Source organism: Rhinolophus hipposideros (assembly GCF_964194185.1).
Source record: "Rhinolophus hipposideros genome assembly, chromosome: 1".
NCBI classification, from domain to species: domain Eukaryota; kingdom Metazoa; phylum Chordata; class Mammalia; order Chiroptera; family Rhinolophidae; genus Rhinolophus; species Rhinolophus hipposideros.
In genome coordinates, this window is record NC_138047.1 from 81812030 (window position 1) to 81829700 (window position 17671).

The 17671-nt window shown below is 41.2% G+C and overlaps 2 protein-coding genes across 5 annotated transcripts; one reads left to right on the plus strand and one right to left on the minus strand.

The window, feature by feature from the left end:
• Nucleotides 1-522: 522 nt before the first annotated feature.
• On the minus strand, nucleotides 523-14825 carry CASP6 (caspase 6). 4 transcript variants are annotated; one of them, XM_081058574.1, is made up of 8 exons: nucleotides 14569-14825; nucleotides 14078-14301; nucleotides 11259-11301; nucleotides 10580-10726; nucleotides 9764-9840; nucleotides 7535-7710; nucleotides 4039-4198; nucleotides 523-2759 (listed from the first exon to the last, which is right to left on the minus strand). In XM_081058574.1, exons 3-8 carry the CDS (start codon nucleotides 11285-11287, stop codon nucleotides 2521-2523), a joined length of 828 nt encoding a protein of 275 aa, XP_080914700.1. In that variant the 5' UTR covers nucleotides 11288-11301; nucleotides 14078-14301; nucleotides 14569-14825; the 3' UTR covers nucleotides 523-2520. The 4 variants fall into 4 exon arrangements, with proteins under 4 accessions (XP_080914700.1, XP_080914701.1, XP_080914699.1 ...); XM_081058575.1 differs by having other exon boundaries at nucleotides 14120-14301; nucleotides 14569-14824; XM_081058573.1 differs by lacking the exon at nucleotides 14078-14301 and having other exon boundaries at nucleotides 14569-14820.
• LOC308501742 (high mobility group protein B1-like) lies at nucleotides 4451-5901 on the plus strand. Its single transcript, XM_081058624.1, has one exon. It carries the CDS (start codon nucleotides 4892-4894, stop codon nucleotides 5459-5461), a length of 570 nt encoding a protein of 189 aa, XP_080914750.1. The 5' UTR covers nucleotides 4451-4891; the 3' UTR covers nucleotides 5462-5901.
• Nucleotides 14826-17671: the final 2846 nt, after the last annotated feature.

Sequence of the window (17671 nt, forward strand, 5' to 3'; positions counted from 1 at the left end):
ATGAGAATAAAGTGAGATAAAGTATTTTGAACATGCCTAACCCAAGGCAGATACCCTACAAATGTCACACCTGAATGTAAGTCCAGGAGAACGGGGATTGTTTGCTTTGCTCCCTGATGCATCCCTCCCAGTGGCAAGAATAATGCCTGGTCCATACTAGGTACCCAAGAAAGACGGGAAAGGCCCGTGGTGTTTTCAGGTATAGTGCTGGAGAGAGTCTAGACTAAGAAAGTGGAAAGGATGGCTTCTGAATTCTTGCAAACAGTCTAAAGGAAAATCGGTAAGGTGGGATGGACTAGAGCAGGACATGGCAAACTAATATCTGTACCTGTTTCTGTAAATAAAGTTTTACTGAAACACAACAGTGCTCATTTATGTATTGACTGGCTGTTTCCTTCGCTCTGTAGTAGCAGTGTTGACTAGTTGCTATTGCAACTGTGTGGCCTGCAAAACCTAAAATATTTACTCTCTGGCTCTTTACAGAAAAATTTTGCTTACCCCAAACAAGAAAACGAGACAATTATCAAAGAATAAGTCTATATTTTAAGGACTTAAGAAAATTAGTCATGTGAAAAATGAATTAATTTTTAGTAAAGATAGCATTCTTTGATTTCTATCTTCCTACTTTACAGAGTAAAATAATTTTTATTCGTCAGACGAGCTGTGGGTAAGTCACATTGTGTTTTACGACAGGTGAAACTGATTTCTGATACTGCGGTCACAACAGCTTAGTGATAATAGGCCAGACACTGACCTTTTTAATATTTAAAATGTAGTTTCTCCAAATAGCACATCATTTATGCTAAAACTTTATGGATTAGTTATTTAAAAACAAACAGCATACGATCTTTCTATTCATGTTCCAAGTTTTAAGTCTACAGGGATTGGAACCAAAATTAAAGGAATCCAAACACACTACATGTTAATTTTATTACAAAAGGATTCTTATTCTGAGACAACTACCGCGTTTCCCCAAAAATAAGACCTAGCCAGACAATCAGCTCTAATGCATCTTTTGGAGCAAAAATTAATGTAATACCCGGTCTTACATATTTATATTATAGTAAAATAAGACCAGGTCTTATGTTCTAGTAAAATAAGATCGGGTTTTAATTTTTCCTCCAAAGGATGCATTACAACTGATTGTCCGGCTAGGTCTTATTTTCGGGGAAACAGGGTATTTCATACAGGATTCAGTTGTGCCCCCATTGCTTCCAGACTCAGATTTGATGGCAATTTGGTGCACAGGTATGTAGGTACCAATGTCACTGCATCTGAACAAAAAGATTTATTCAAATAAACTCTTTGGTCACATTCAAGGGAAAAAAAATGTGTTTTGTTTGTTTTGTTTTAGAGCTTTTTAGTAATACCACCTTATTTCTCTTAGGTAACCAGAATTGTATAATCTTTGCCTAGAAGGCCAGCCAATGTTCATCAGGTGAACTGAGGGGCGTTTTATAGTCAATAGCTCTTGAAAGGAGAAGCACAGCAATGGCAACACCTGTGGTAAGGAGTTGAAGGAAGTAAGAAGTGCACCTGACAGTGAAGGCCCTGTCGTGACCATAAAACAAGGTTATGAATGTCCCACCACCTGCAGCACATGGTTGGCACGTTTTTTGAACTGCAGCTGAAACAATATATGCAAACTATTGCTTTTGAACTAGCAACTCACAAATTCAGTGACGAAAAGCCCAAACATGTAACCATCTTCAGCCTCTGGTAGGTTATTAACAAAACAGTATTACTCAAATTTTGTATATCATATTAGTAAGAATTGAACCTTAAAAGTAACATCTATCCCATTAACAGGGTAGTCTGTGAGTGGGGATGATGACTACTGGACAAGTATAGTAACTTAACATGGAAGATACTGACCAGCCCATAGTAACAATTGATTGTTCTATATTTCTTCCTCAGAATGCCATATAACACTTTTTAAAGGCTCATTTAAATGAGAGTTAAAGGTCTATACAAAAAAGGGGTAATTCATATGTAGATAAATTTATATGACCAACAAACAAGTCTATAAAATTACATAATGAATAAAAGTGCAAATTAGAAAAATTTGGTAAAACATGAATTTCAAATATTTTATTAAGGGAAAACTATCAGGTTGGTGCAAAAGTAATTGCGCTTTAAAACGTTAAAAATAATTGCAAAAACTAATTATGTTTGCACCAATTTAATAATTCTTGAGTTTCAAAAACCTTAAAAACATTATAAACTTTTATTTTAAAAATTCACAAAATACAAATTAAATCGGCCAGATATTTTGAGTAACCTTACAAATTATAAAAATCATGTACTAAAAATGTTTGTGGATTTTTATAGAAATTCCCTGAGGGTTTAATTTCTACATATATCAAACCCCTTCACTATGTCCAATATGAACTGTTTACTTAAAAGTTCTCATTAAACCATAAAACATTTTAAATTGCTGTACCATAAGCTTCAATCTAATGATATTTATATAAAAAGAAGGGAGATCCATTTTGAATACAAATACGTAAAACAGCCCTATCATTTATATTTTGGGGAGAAGTACAGCTTTTTAGTTAGCATGGATGCAAAGCAAGGGACCTGCTTCTTTCCAATTGCACTGATGTCTTTGCAAAAGTCCACTCGGCGCTGAGAAACTTTCCTGTTCACCAATGTGAGGAGCTCTGTGAACTCCAAAGACGAGCCGAATTTCCTGAGCATCTCACACAAATCTTGAATGTACCATGAGCCGTTCACAGTTTCCCGATGAGAATAATAACCTAAAAAAGATAGGAAAAAGGACACTGAAGTTTTCTGGCTTTCAGTTATTAGGACTGAAAAACACCTTTAAAAGTCATTGTTACAGAAATATTCTCCAAAATCCTTGGGGAAGAATAAGATGTATCCATGATATAGTTTTTACATGTTTCTCTGTTGACTATTCTCATGGGGGAAAGGGATTAATTCTATATAGTTCTATAAAAATGGGGCTAATTGTGAGGTATGCTCAAACAATACAGTGAATGCTTAAATTGAAAATTTTTATTACAGTAAAAGACATATTGCCTTTTATCTGCTTAAATATACTCCCTCTCGCTTCAAAACACTTGTATCTCGATGTTCTTGCCACTTTCTGAAGCAGTTCTGGAAGCCCTTTCATGTCTACTTCATCCTCCATCGTGGCACCGCTTTGTGTCACATGTCACATCTGGTATACGGCAATTTCTGTCAAAAACATTATGGTGTGTCCTCACCGGATCTGGCACCATGTGACTTCTGCCTCTTCCCCAAAGTCAAAGTGACCACGAAAGGTAAACGTTTTGAATCGATTCAGGATATGGAGGCAGCCATGACAGCGCAACTAAAAACACAAAAGAGGACGTCCAGAACTGCTGCAGAAGGTGGCAAGAACGATGGGATAAGTGTGTTCAAAGCGAGGAGGACTATTTTGAGGGGGATTAATGGCAATGTGTCTTTCACTGTAATAAATTTTAAATTTAAACATTCACTGTATTTTTTGATCACACCTCACATATGTAATTTCCTCTATTATACAAAAGTTACCAAGATGGTAGGTTGGTGCAAAAGTAATTGCGGTTTTCGCAATTTTTAACCTTTTAAACTGCAGTTACTTTTGCACCAACCTAATAGCAGGCAGGCGATGATTTTGAGACGAGATTAGAAAGAAGATAAACATAAAATTACTGCAAAAGAAAAGAACAATCGTCATCAAATATTTGTCAGCAAAGCTTCCCATGAATATGATAATGATACTATCACCAGGAGCAACTGACAGCAGGCTGATAATATTCTATATAATTAGACTTAAAGCTTTAGACCTTTAGTTCTCAGGGATGATTTTTCTATATGGTATTTTACAATGTCATATATCACTTTGTGCTATGTGATCAAAGAAATCCACTCCAGGCTTGTGAGCTTCAGGACTAACTAAATCACTGTGTCCCAATAGAAAGATATGATCCAAATCAAGCCAAGGTGAAACTTACAGGAACTTAGCCAGGAAAGCCAATTCTATATTTGTATTAAACACAGACACACCTTCTGCAACAGAGTAACACATGAGGAAGTCCGCTCCAGCAGGCAGTGTGTAAACTGAGGCCGCATCCACCTCGGTGACATTGACATCCGGCCTGGCTGTTCTATGATCCACTACATCCAAAGGAATGACTGGCACATCATGCTGGTGCCCCCGACATGCCTACGAAACAAGGAAGAAAACCACCTCCTTTACTTACCTCTTTTCTTCCCAATGCTTCATGTTTACAGCGGATGTAGAATTCAGTACCCCTTCGTGTCAACGTCAACAGAAGCCACTATATAGGCACTTCTAAAACAAGGCACTCAGGTTTAGAGCAGAATAAAGCTGACAGTTGTTTCCCTACTTACGTTTTCTTTTGGTTAATGTTTTTAAAAAATTGGCATCTTCAACTATACACTAAATTATGTTGATTGAAAGGTATGCTATAGAAAAGAAAGCTGCTGTAGTTTAAAAATTCCTAGATTACACCATGGTGCCAAGAGTAATCCTTTTACAAGCTATAGTATTTGCCTAAATGTTTCTATGTAACCAGATAATATGTTCCCAGATTGGGTTTTGCTTGCCTACCTGCTGCCATAAACTGTTAAGGTTCAAAATGATACCACCTGACCTGAGAAGACAGCTATTAATATGCCTTCTTCCTTTTGCTCCTACTTGAAAGTGAGGTCTCACATTCCTATCCATTAATTCTGACTCACACAAAGGCTAACATTAATTTCTACTCTTAAATGACTATTATGGGCTCTATTTTGTTCTTCCCCTCCCAAAATTTATATGTTGAAGTCCTAACCCCCAGTACCTGAAATGTGACTGTATTTTGAGATACAGCTTTAAAGAAGTAATTAAGGTAAAATGAGGTCATATGAATGGGCCCTAATCCACTATAACTGGTGCCGGGAGGAGCACAAAAAGAAGCACCCAGATGCTTCAGTCAACCTCTCAGAGTTTTCTAAGTGCTCAGAGAGGTGGAAGACCACGTCTGCTAAAGAAAACGGAAAATTTGAAGACCTGGCAAAGGCAGACAAGGCCCATTATGAAAGAGAAATGAAAACTTATATCCCTCCTAAAGGGGAAGCAAAAAAGAAGTTCAAGGATCCCAATGCACCCAAGAGGCCTCCTTCGGCCTTCTTCTTGTTTTGTTCTGAGTATCGCCCAGAGCTCAAAGGAGAGCATCCTGGCCTACCCATTGGTGATGTTGCAAAGAAGCCGGGAGAGATGTGGAATGCCCCTGCTGCAGGTGACACGCAGCCTTGTGAGAAGAAGGCTGCGGAGCTGAAGGAAAACTACGAAAAGGATATTGCTGCATCCCAAGCTAAAGGAAAGCCTGAGGCGGCAAAAAAGGGAGTTGTCAAGGCTGAAAAGAGCAAGAAGAAAAAGAGGAGGATGACGAGGAAGATGAAGAGGATGATGTATTGGTTCTAGCGCAGTTTCATCCTTCTCGTCTATAAAGCATTTAACCCCCCTGTACACAACTCACTCCTTTTAAAGAAAAAAACAGAAATATGAGGCTGTGTAAGATTTGTTTTTAAACTGTAGTGTCTTTTTTTATATAGTGAACACACTACCGAATGTGTCTTTAGATAGCCCTGTCCTGGTGGTATTTTCAATAGCCACTAACCCTGCCTGGTACAGTACGGGGATTGTAAATTGGCATGGAAATTGAAAGCCGGTCCTTGTTGGTGCACAGCACAAATTAGTTATATATGGGGATGGTAGTTTTTTTCATCTTCAGTTGTCTCTGATGCAGCTTATACAAAATTATTGTTGTTCTGTTAACTGAATATCACTCTGTAATTGCAAAAAGAAATTGCAGCTGTTTTGTTAACATTCTAAATGCTTCTAAGTAAATACAATTTTTTTTAATTAGTAAAAAAAAAAAAAAAAAATATTAGGACACAGACACAAAGGAAAGACCATGAAAAGAGAGGGATAAGACAGTCACTTGTGTACAAGCCAGAGAGAGAGGCCTAAGTAGAAATCAACTCAGGTAACACCTTGATCTCAGACTTCTCTAGAACTATAAGAAAATAAGTTTCTGTTGTTTAAGCCACCCAGTCTGTGGACTTTGTTCTGGCAGCCCTAGTAAATGTAATACGGTGACCTAACAGATTCTGTTTTAATATTATAAATGCAGCCATCAATTATGAAATAGTTAAAGAATTATAAAGTTTAAAAAGTCCTGAGTGATTTCAAAATTATCAGATAAACAGAAGATCCCTAATATCCTATTTTTACAAGGAGATTTTAATCTTATTTCGAAGCATCAGGTTTATTTTCAGACCTTGTTTTCCACCATCTTCCTAAATATCATGTAGAATACCTGGAACTTGATGCCATCACTTGCAGTGATCGGAGCCGGCCTTTCCCTGAGGGCTTGCCGTGTGCTAGGCACGATTCTAAGTTTCTCATTTGTTAGGCTAGGTCATTTTATCCTCACAACCACCCCATGAGGCAGATGAAATTTTATCCCCATCTCACAGATGAAAAATCTGAGGCATAGAGAAATAAAATAACTTAGTGAAATACTTTCCTCCTTTGTGGCTATCATCTCATAGGAGCGCATTCATTATTTCCAATTCTCTTGTCTTTGACAGTGCTGGCCCTTCCGTTTGTCATGAAGCAATCAATCCAACCATCTTGTCATTTTTCTATTTCTTTGGGCCATCCTCATCAGCATCTTTCCTCTGCTCATTCCTCATTGGTGTCCCTCAGTCCCGTTTTACATTCATTTTTCAGGCTATACTTGACATGGGTAAACCCATCGCTCCTATTACCATCCATTGCCTCATTACTCCCAAGTTTATGTCTCCAACACAGGCTGCCTCTTAGGTTCTAGACCTGTACCTCCAACTGTGTCTTCCCACAAACACCCCAATGCAGTTTTCCAAACAAGAAACCAGGGAATTATGCATAACTTCTTTTCTTATAGACCCCCCTATTCCCTCCCCTTAAGGCTCTAGGTCAGGAAGGAGAATATGGTCTCTTCCTCCATACCATTCATGGAGATACAGGAATTCTCTTCTCTGTTCAAAATCCATATTGATGTACTAAATGACATTCGTTATTCAGGCCAAAAAATATTTTTACCCCTAATACCAATTTGGTGGGGTGCGGGGGGAACAGCATCTTGCTTTAAGGGAGACTGGAAGGATGAAGGAAGATAGGACTAGAACTCTTTATGCCTCCACCCTTCCCACTGGTTTACAGGCTCTCCAGCTCCCAGAGAACCTAACCAGCCTGGGCCACGGAGTAGCACATTGGTTATTTTGAGTCATTTCAAATATCAATCCAAGTAATAAAGATACCAAGAATCTTTATTCTTTTTATGTTAGAAATTACTATTAATAATTCAAATTGCAACTCTGATTGGCTGGAATTCAAAAAGGGCCTTTCCAGTTACTGGAGAAATTACTTTCAAAATTGGCTTTAGTTCTTTATAATCACATACACAGACCCTGGGCTTTATAATTGAGATTGTAACATTATCAGTCTTACCTGAATGATAAATATTTTGGGTTTTCCAACCAGGCTCTGACACTTGTCTCCTTTGAACAAGCCAGTCAATGTCTGAATTTCAATTTTGGCGTCATATGCGTAAATGTGATTGCCTTCACCATGACTCAGGAAGACACACAAAAAGCAATCGGCATCGACATGGCTAGAGGTTGATGCTATGAAGGCCCCCAAAAGTTCATATAAAAGTGAAAATAAAATGCTTATTAGCTACATATAACAATTCAATTTACTAATACTGGAATAAAATTACATACGTATGGTTGAGGGAGAAAATTTGTTATTCTTATAGTAAATATAAAATGCCTGTAATGAAACACAACTTATTTAAGTCTTTAATCAAACAATTTATCCTATATTGTATCTGATTAAAAATCAAAATTATTGAAGTTTAAAATAATAGAATTTGGACAGATTCCATTAATTTTTCTAACCCAGACAATGACATGTAAAACACAAAGGGATTATTATGGGAAACCACCTTCAAGATCCCAGTCATTTTGGCAGTAAAAGTTCTCTGCATTAGCAGACCGGAGAGGCCCAGAACCTACTACTTTACCACCCCCTCTCTGTTTGCACCTCCAGTGAGTACAGCACCTTCAATATGTCTATAGCACTTGGAGCTTCCAAGACTATTAAGACATAAGATGGATGTCCTCCAAAGCTTATGAGCAAGCAAAGTAGAAAACCTGGTTAGCAGCCAGTTAAAATGATTTACAGATTAAAGAAGAGCTCTAGTATGGAGGTTCCTCAAAAATTAAAAAAAAAAAAAAATACCGTATGATTCAGCAATTCCATGTCTGAGTATTTATCTGAAGAAAAACACAAATGTGAAAAGATTTGTGCACCCCCATGTTCATGCAGCATTATTTAAAAGTCTAGATGTATAAACACCTAAGTGTCCATCAATGAATGAATGGCTAAAGAAATTGTGATTGGGGCGGACAGTTGGCTCAGTTGGTTAGAGCGTGGTGCTCTTAACAACAAGGTTGCCAGTTCGATCCCCACATGGGCCATTGTGAATTGCGCCCTCCACAACTAGATTGAAACAACTACTTGACTTGGAGCTGATGGGTCCTGGAAAAACATACTTTAAATAAAAGTTTTTTTTGTTTGTTTTTTTTAAATTGTGATGATACACAAAATGGCACACACGGAATAATATTCAGCAATAAAAAAGAATGAAATCTTGCCATTTGCAACAACATGGACGGACCTCATTGAGGGAATTATGCTAAGTAAAATAAGTCAGAGAAAGACAAATACTGTTATGATCTCACTTAAATGTGGAATCTAAAACAACCAACCAACTAACCAACCAAACAAACAAACAAAAAACCAAAACTCAGACACAGAGAACAGATTGATGGTTGACAGAGGGGAGAGGAGGGTGGGCAAAATGGGTGAAAGGAGTCAAAGGTACAAACTTCCAGTTATAAAATAAGTATGTCATGGGGATGCAGTGTACAGCATGGGAATAGTAGTTAATAATACTTTACTGTATATTTGAAAGTTGCTAAGACAGTAAATCCTCTCTTAGGATTAATCTTTAAAGAAAAAAGTCCTCATCACACGAAAAAAATGTTTTGTAATTTTGTATGGTGAAGGATGGTAACTAGACTTGTGATTATTTTGGAATGTACACAAATATCAAATCATGTATATCTGAAACTAATGATATATGTCAATCATACCTAAAAAAAGCTCTGAAGAAAATTTAAGTTATATTATAATAGTCCATTGGCAAATGACTTACGAATCCATGGATGGCATGCATTGATTACTGTGATAAACATACCTACTGCATAATGATGTAGAAATTGAGAGATAATGTATGTAAATCAACAGTATCTTGAAGCCAATAAAAAAGTTGGTATGGAAGGAGATAATTAAAAAATGACTGTCCAGCATCTATAGTGTTTGCATTTCAGACTTTTAATTGTAAATGAAAAGGTCATTTCATTCACTTCTAGAGTAATAGACTGTAACAAGTGGTATGCTAAACATAAACTTGAGGCATAATACTTTGCAAGGGGCTCTTAAATGTGGTGGGTAACATATAAGCAGAGAGGCACAACCAAAACCTATAACCCGTGCAAAGTTAACTGATAAAGACTTTTTACAACACAGTTCATTATTTGGACCTGTCTTTACAGGTAGGACAATTAAAGTACTCAGTCCCATCAGAAGAAGGATAGGAAAACTACTTACCCTCATGAATTGTGAGCAGTAATTCTTCTGCTTTAAGATCATCAAAGCATTTCACTTCAAATCCTAGATCTAAAAACCTGGTGATAGATTAATTGAATATTAGCTTATGAGCTATTCAAAGTTGTCACATACCCTATTTTAACTGAGGAATCTATATACATTTTGACATGTAAAATGACTTTTCTTTAGGGGGAAAGAAAAATATGACAATGATGATTTTCCCTGATCACCCACGGTAGGAAAGGATTTACTCGTAATAACTGATTCAAGTTAAAATACTGCTGTCTACTATGCAAATACAGGCGACCCTTGAACAACACAGGGTTGAACTGTGTGAGTCCACTTATATGTGGATTTTTTGAAAAAAATGCCTGCACTGTTTTTGATCACCGTCAGTCCACGGATGCGGAGGGCTGACTACATCCATTGATCTTTGCCATTTTATACAAGGGACTTAAGCATCCATGGATTTTGGTATCCATGGGGGTCCTGGAGCCAATCCCCTGTGGATACTGAGGGACAACTTAAGTTTGGGGGGCATCAAATTTACATGTGGATTTCTGATTATACACAGGGTCGGCAGTCCTAACCCGGGTTGTTCAAGTATCAACTGCATATTTATAACAATGCAAATCCTGCTAACATTTAATAGTACAGGGTTAGGAAGAATACAGTCACGTTTTTAAGGGAGGCTGTGCCCAACTGAGGCTCACCCTCCCAATATTCTTGCTCTGTTATTTCATTGGTGGGACAAGGTTTGATAAGTAGTTGTCTCTTAAGTATCTTATCACCTTGACATGTAGATAAAACTACTACCTGCGCTTAAGATTGTCTCTGTCTGCACTGGTGCCCCGCCTTTCTGGCAGTGTTAAGTGCCAGAAGAACCTCTCGTGATTGAAGATTAAAGCAATTCCTCTCCTCTTATGGTCCATTTTGTACTTTTCTGCTGGATCAAATAGTTCACTGTTAATGAAAAGTTTAAAAAAAACAATCACTTTAAGTCATATTAAACAGTGAGCTCCTCCAAGCCCAAGGTCAATGTGTAGGGTAGACAAAAGTCTGCTGCTTTGTCCTCTGCCAAGTTGACATGCCACTGGTGTGCCCTGAGAAAGCCTCATGGCCGTACCAGTAAGGAAAGTCCTGAATATTTCTGTACCAATTGGTAAACAGCGCCCATCATGAGTAGCCACCCCCGATCCATCTGCATGGGTGTCTTTCCTTCCCCCAGGTCTCCAACATCCAGCACCCAAGGACAATGGTCTAGCCCAGGCCAAGCTCCAGCTCTGGGGCCCATGCCATATCCACTGTTAAATATTTTGAACATCACTCTAAGGTCCTTTCACAACCAGGGGCAGAAACTAACCTGCATCTCTTCAAATGCTAAAACCTGACATACTCGGTTCTACCGCCAAGGTCCCTTTCTTGCTTTGATTTCTATAGTTTAATTATGACTACCAAAGGAAGAGACCTTTATTAGAAAAGAGCACATTTTTACCTGCTAGAGAAGGCATCTGTTTCTGTCATGTTTTGTTCCTCACCTGTAAAAAAAAAAAAAAAGGTTGATTTTTGTTAATTAATGTACTTTTTGACTCATGGTAGTGGAACACAGCAGGAACTCCCATACAACTTTGACGTTCACAATCTAAGAGTCTTCTGTTTTGGTTAGTTTAAAAGTCAAAGTATATGCAAAGGAGGGTAAGGGAAAAGGAAGGGAACCCGCTTAATGTAATAATAAACAAATGAAATATAAATTAATAACTCAATTCTTTGTCATCCCCAACTCTTACCTGCAAAATAGCTAAGAATATTATAAAGAGAAATGGAGAAAATATTACATAAACATATTAATTGCAAAATATGCTCAAGTGACAGTTCTGTGATTATGGAACTCAAATGAAATATGAAATTGCTTTGTTTTACAGAAAATGTGTTTGCAAATATTCTCTGAAACAGAAGGAATTAAGTCACATAGAACCGAAGCATAATGTGTGATTAATACTGGATTACCCTACGACCCTGAAGAGTTTGAAGTTTGGGTGGAGGAAGGGAAGGGGCAGCGCAAAGGCTTAGATTTTGGATCTCCTGATTGACACATTTGTATTTATAACCCTATAATGGAGACCCTCTGTTCCCAACCAGTGATCAGACTTCTCTACCCCTGGACACCTTTTCGCTGAATCCCTCTCCACTCCCTAGAAGAGTGCTGTGCAATCGGACTTTCTGTGGGGATGGAATTGTTCTATACCTGCGCTTTTGCTGTCCCACGACAGCCACTGGCCACATGTGGCTCTTGAGCACCTGAAATATGGACAATGTAACTGAGGAACTCAATTTTTAATTTCAATTAATTTAAATAACCACATGGGGCCAGTGGCTTCTGTATTGTAGAGCACAATGAGTCCAGCATCTTTTACAATTAGGACCCATGTACCCATGAATGTTTTCACCTGACTAACGTAACAGCTTAAAGGGGAGAAAGTAATGAGTAAACAGAAATACCAACAGTACAGCAAGATGCACCTCTAAATTGAGGTCTTTGAGAAAGCACCACAGGCTCTAAAGTACAGACTCCTCCCTACCCATCACCTCCTAGCCAAGAGGGCTGTACTCCTCCTCTCCTCAGTCTCTCCCTCACACTTGATTGTTCTACCCTCTCTGTCTCCTCAGACAAAATCCACCCTGGGAGTGGGATGGGTTGGGGAATCCTAAGTTCCAATACTCCTGGAGTTGATAAATTTTACTCAGGTTCCAGAGAAAATAATACATGACTGCCCGTCACTGTAAGCTGTATGTACCAAGCAGACAAGCTTTCAGGAAGCATGCATTTTAGAAAGGATTATACTGCACGAATACCAATAAATTGGCCAAGAGGGTAAATGGCTTTGTTGATTTGGAGAAAATAAATTTTAATGAAGGAGATACCCTGCATTAACAGATTTATAGATTCCTGGTGATCGGCAACCTATTTATCAAAAGTGGGTCTGTTGTTAAACCTGACTCTTGGTATTAGACCACTGTGAAGCCAGGCGCAGACACTACCTTAAAAGCCATCTTGTACCTTGTATACCCGCAAGCTTGTATTTGCCATAGGCCTGGAAAAACTGCCTGGAATGTAGGAACCATCTTATCCTAAAAGCCATCTTGCCTTGCTTTGTACCTTGTACCTGCTGGCTCCTGTTTGTCTTAGGGACTTACGATCAGCGTCCGATCAGCGGGTGGGGGGGGGGGCATGGAGCCAGGACGTGGAGCAGGAGGGCATGGTCACACCCCCAAAACCCTTTGTTGCCAGACAATGCAACGATAAGCCCCTGAAGCATTGAAGGGGACCAATCTCATTTACCCCCCCATAAACTCCATACCCCTTTTTGCTCGGGGAGATTATGGTCTTTTCTAGCCTGACCTTCCGCAGCTCACACACACCTAGTAAATTCTAATAGACCAATTATGGCCCCCCCTTGACTCCTTCCTCTGGCTAATACTTGTTCTCTTCACACTTCTCCTTTGTACCCACCACCTCTTTGTTCCTTAAACTAGTTTAATTTTTACAAAACAAATCATTCCTTTTTTTCTCGTCACCTTAATTTGATATCGCTCCAGATAATCCTACCAGCTCCCATTTGTTGATGCCCTGGCCCTTTAGCAGTATTACTTTCTGTCACTCAGCTCCACAGCCCCAGGAGGCCGGAGAAAGTGCACCAGCCTGTCCAAGGTCCGCACAGTAGTGTTGGGAATGAAAGCCAGGTCCACCTATGGATTCCAGTCTGCACTCTCTGTCACCATGCTAAACCCTCTCCTACGTGAGAGAGACCAGCTTCTTTCTAAATAAGTGTTCATTTCTTCAAATTTCTACAGCATCTACTGTCACCGTCTTTATTCCCATAAACCTATCTGAGTAACCCACGTCAGCCTAGAACACACTGGAAAGGGGGTAGAGTGGAGAAAGACAAGCAGGGAGCACACAGGAAAAGGAAGTTGACCAAAAGAATGGAGGGGGAAGTGCGCTGCCTAGGGGTTGGGCATCCCGGATCCCTGCTGCTGTTTCCCATCCCCCACCACTGGTTCCAAAACGGAAATGGCCACTGGACCCAGGGCAAGGCCGCTCCCTGATCCATCGTGACCCTACACTTTGGCCCTGGGGCAACGCTTGTTCTGTGCATCAAGAATAAAAAGCTCTGAAATAAAGGCATTATGCACAGAATGCTAGCACTTCAACCATGAAAAAAAAAAAAATTAAAGCCAGGCTCAGGAGTTTCTCCATCTAATTAAGTGACAGGAAAGAACATTCTAAAGTACACGTGTAGCAAGTTGCTTTACTTTGTAGAGAAAAGTTGCTGTGGTTTCAACCCAAACACACACACAGTTGCAGGTTTCCTGGAGGCAGGACGGTCCTGGGCTGCAAAGCGCAGAGGTGCGGCTTTATCTCCACGTTACGTCTGGGCACCCCAGGGGCCGGCCGGTCATGCTTCCACTATGAGGACTGCATGCAACCACTTCTTTACCGTTTTACTTCGAAGTGGGACAACAAAACCAGGTGCGACCTGTAAACGTCAACTTTTCATGACCAGGTGCAGCGGGGAACCAGGACCCGCCGGGCCAGCCCGTCAACGTCTACGTGGCCCGACGCCTGGAAAGAATTCACCTCCGGAGGACAAAGGCGGCGGCGGCAGGTCCCGCGTTGTTTACCTGGACTAAACGAGACGCTGCCCCCACCGCACCTGAGCGCTGCCCTCCAGAACCCGCAGCTTCCTGGGGCCGCCCGGCACAGCTGGCGGAACCCGCGTCCCGCGCCCTCGGCGTCCCCCTACCTGCAGGGACAGCCCCGTGCGACCCCGGCGCCGAGCTCATGGCGACCCAGCCCCACACTAACGCCCAGGGCGCCTCCGCTTCCTGGAGCAGAAGCCGCAGCGCCCGCCCCTTCCTCCGCAGAGTGAGGGCGCCTTCCTCCTCTAAGCTTGCGGGTCCAGGGCGCCCCGAGAAGGACACGGTCTTAGCCGCCTGGCACCTGGCGATGCGGACACGCCCGCGGGCAATGCCAGCTGCCACCGCGAGGACGCGCGCGGCCCGGGGAGGAGTCCGCAGGCGACCAAAGAGCATGTGCGGGGAGCTGACGCTCGCTCAATCCCGCCCCAAACGTTTGCACTTCCCCACTTGCTCGAAAGTGAAGGATGTGCGTGTTGTCTTCCTGTTTCACGTGTAGTCTTTTTTTCCCAGTGCGAGTTACTTTGTAGGACGTGTACAATTTGTTTTAAATACTCAGTTTGCTCTGTTTGTGTAGGGGATTCAGGCCCAAGTTAACTAGAGGCAACCGCAGGATTTTCAAGTCTGGCTTTCCTAGGGAGAGCTTGTGCAAAGTTGACATAAGTGAAGTTATTTTAAAATAGAGGCAGAGCAGCCATTCCAGAGGAACTGCTTGCACCTGAACCTTCGCAGTGTTTGAACTGGGTAAATGCACCTTTGGAGTGGGCCAGGCAACGTTGCTTTACTAACAACTGTTTGTAAAGTGATAAAGACCAACTGAAACTTGAAGCAAGCAGTTGGGAGGGCTTATGGGAGCAGCTAGGGCTTATGGAAATTTCTTGCAGTCCACATAATCCCCAGAACAGGAAGAACTCTGTTTATAATAAAGCTCTATGGTTCTAACTTCCTTTTCCCTTCTATACATATCCCTTGTCATGTGGGGAACCCTGCTCGCAGCGCCATTTGTCATGCGGGGTTTCCTGCGGGGTCTCTGGTCCCGCTCCCCATATAAGAACGCAGGATATGGTGAGGCCAAAATGGAACACCCCCGGAGCCGTAGATGGTGGAGTCATACTACTATATTCTCGCTGGCAGCACCATAGTCTCACTGGAGGCTGGATCCACACTGTCCGCAACCCACCATCCTAACTACAATCTGCGCTTGCCAGCTCAGCCACCATCTTCCTGCTAGCCCCCCATTCTTTGCTAGAGTAGCCACAGCAGTTATATTAGTGGCCAATGACTCACTGGTTACAGCTGACGGCCAACTAGCCACAGCTGATGGCCATCCAATCACAGTCGATGGCCATTTACTACCTGAGCCAGCACCTTTCTATGTGAGGCCGAGAGCCTGGAAACTGCACTCCTGGCTCTGTCCCCACACCCCTCCATCTTGGCATGCAGGCCAGTGTGGGCACTTGGCTTGCAATGTCTGCATGCACCGGCTTGTAACCCCTTCTTTTTCCGGAATCAATCCTTTTTGGTGATGAAACACCTAGTTGATATTTTCCAGTTGGCAAAAGCTATCCGGAAAGCAGACATCCTGACTATGAGGACGGATGATTACGGACGGCTTTTAAAATCTGTAACCAGCCATGTACAGGTTGTGGGGACAGAGCCCTACAGAACAGTTTCCAGGCTCTTGGCCTCACATAGAAAGGTGCTGGCTCAGGTAGTAAATGGTCATCAACTGTGATTGGAGGGCCATCAGCTGTGGCTAGTTGGCCGTCAGCTGTAACCAGTGAGCCATTGGGCACTAATATAACTGCCATGGCTATGCTAGCAGAAAAAATGGGGACCAGCAAGAAAAATGGTGGCTGAGCTAGCAAGAGCGGATTGCAGCTAGCATGGCGGAGTGTGGGTCACAGATTGCAGAGAAGTGGACAGCAGGTTGCAGATAGTGTGGCTCTGCTTCCTGTGTCTCCAACCCAGCCGCCAGCAAGAATATAGTGGTATGGCTCCCCTACCTATGGCTCCGTGGGTGTTCCTTTTTGGCCTCACCATGTCCTGCATTCTTATGTGGGGAGCAGGACCAGAGAACCCGCAGGCCACCCTGCATGACTCCCCACACAACACAGGCACAATTCACAGAGATATTGTGAATTCAGTTGCAGACCATCACAATAAAGTGAGTAGCACCATAAGGCAAGTTACAGGAATTTTTTGGTTTCCTAGTGCAAATAAGCCATGTTTCCACTATACTGTAGTCTACTAAGTGTCACCTTATGATGTAGGAAATTTCTGAGTGTTGGGATAGTGTTTTGTGAAACTGAAGAATGGAAGCGCGGACCAAGGAGAGGCAAGTTGTAAAAGAGCATAGTTTATTAAAAACAAAGAGTCACAGCTCTCAGAAGGAGAAGGGGTCCCTACATATGGGTGCCCAACATAGGGCAAAACAGCTCTTATTTTTGTATCTTCCCTTGTCTGTTTGGAGAAGGGAGCTGGTGCCCTATCAAGTTTGTTCTGTTTGCCCATCCTGAAGGGATTAGCGAACCCATTTCTATCTATCAGATCTGTTCCACTTGTTTGGCCAAAAGGGATTTATGAGATAATTTATTAACCTCAAGGGCATTAACAAACCCATTCCTATCTATCAGATCTGTTCTGTTTGTCCTGGAATGAATGAGTTACTTCAGAACCTGGAGTTTTAGGATATGGCTGTCTTTTGTTTAGTCCACCAGGGACCTTCCTGTCTACCTAACAACATGCTAACTACCCTGTCTCACTTACACTTAAAACACAATGTGTATACCTTAATTAAAAATTACTTTATTGCTAAAAAATGCTAACCATCATCTGAGTCTCCTGCGAGTCATAATCTTTTTGCTGGTGGAGGGCCTTGCCTCCGTGCTGATGAAAACGCAGTATCTGTGAAGCACAGTAAAGCGAAGTGCAATAAAATGAAGTATGCCTAGATAGCTAAAGAGTAACTTTGTTATTACCAACAGAAATTCCTTTCTCCTATTCATATAATTATTTCCCTTTTCTCATAAAAATCCATTGCCTTCATCTTGAAATTGGGACAAAATTTGGGTTTCTGCCTGAATCTGTGCTTCTGATTGCAATTCTGTGATCCCAATGCTGCCACGAAGATCCATGAATTTACTGTAAGTTTCAAGTTACCTGGTCAAGTATTTCAGTAGTAAATATTGATAAATATTAAATATTGAC

Excerpts from the sequence above, each read along its gene's own strand:
- LOC308501742 (XM_081058624.1), top strand. The coding sequence starts at position 4,892 with ATGAGGTCATATGAATGGGCCCTAATCCACTATAACTGGTGCCGGGAG.
- CASP6 (XM_081058573.1), bottom strand. The coding sequence starts at position 14,608 with ATGAGCTCGGCGCCGGGGTCGCACGGGGCTGTCCCTGCAG. Across the intron at positions 7,711-9,763 it reads ACTGCTCACAATTCATGAGG|CATCAACCTCTAGCCATGTC; the intron begins GTAAGTAGTTTT and ends GGGCCTTCATAG. Across the intron at positions 2,760-4,038 it reads GTGTTACTCTGTTGCAGAAG|GTTATTATTCTCATCGGGAA; the intron begins GTGTGTCTGTGT and ends TATCTTTTTTAG.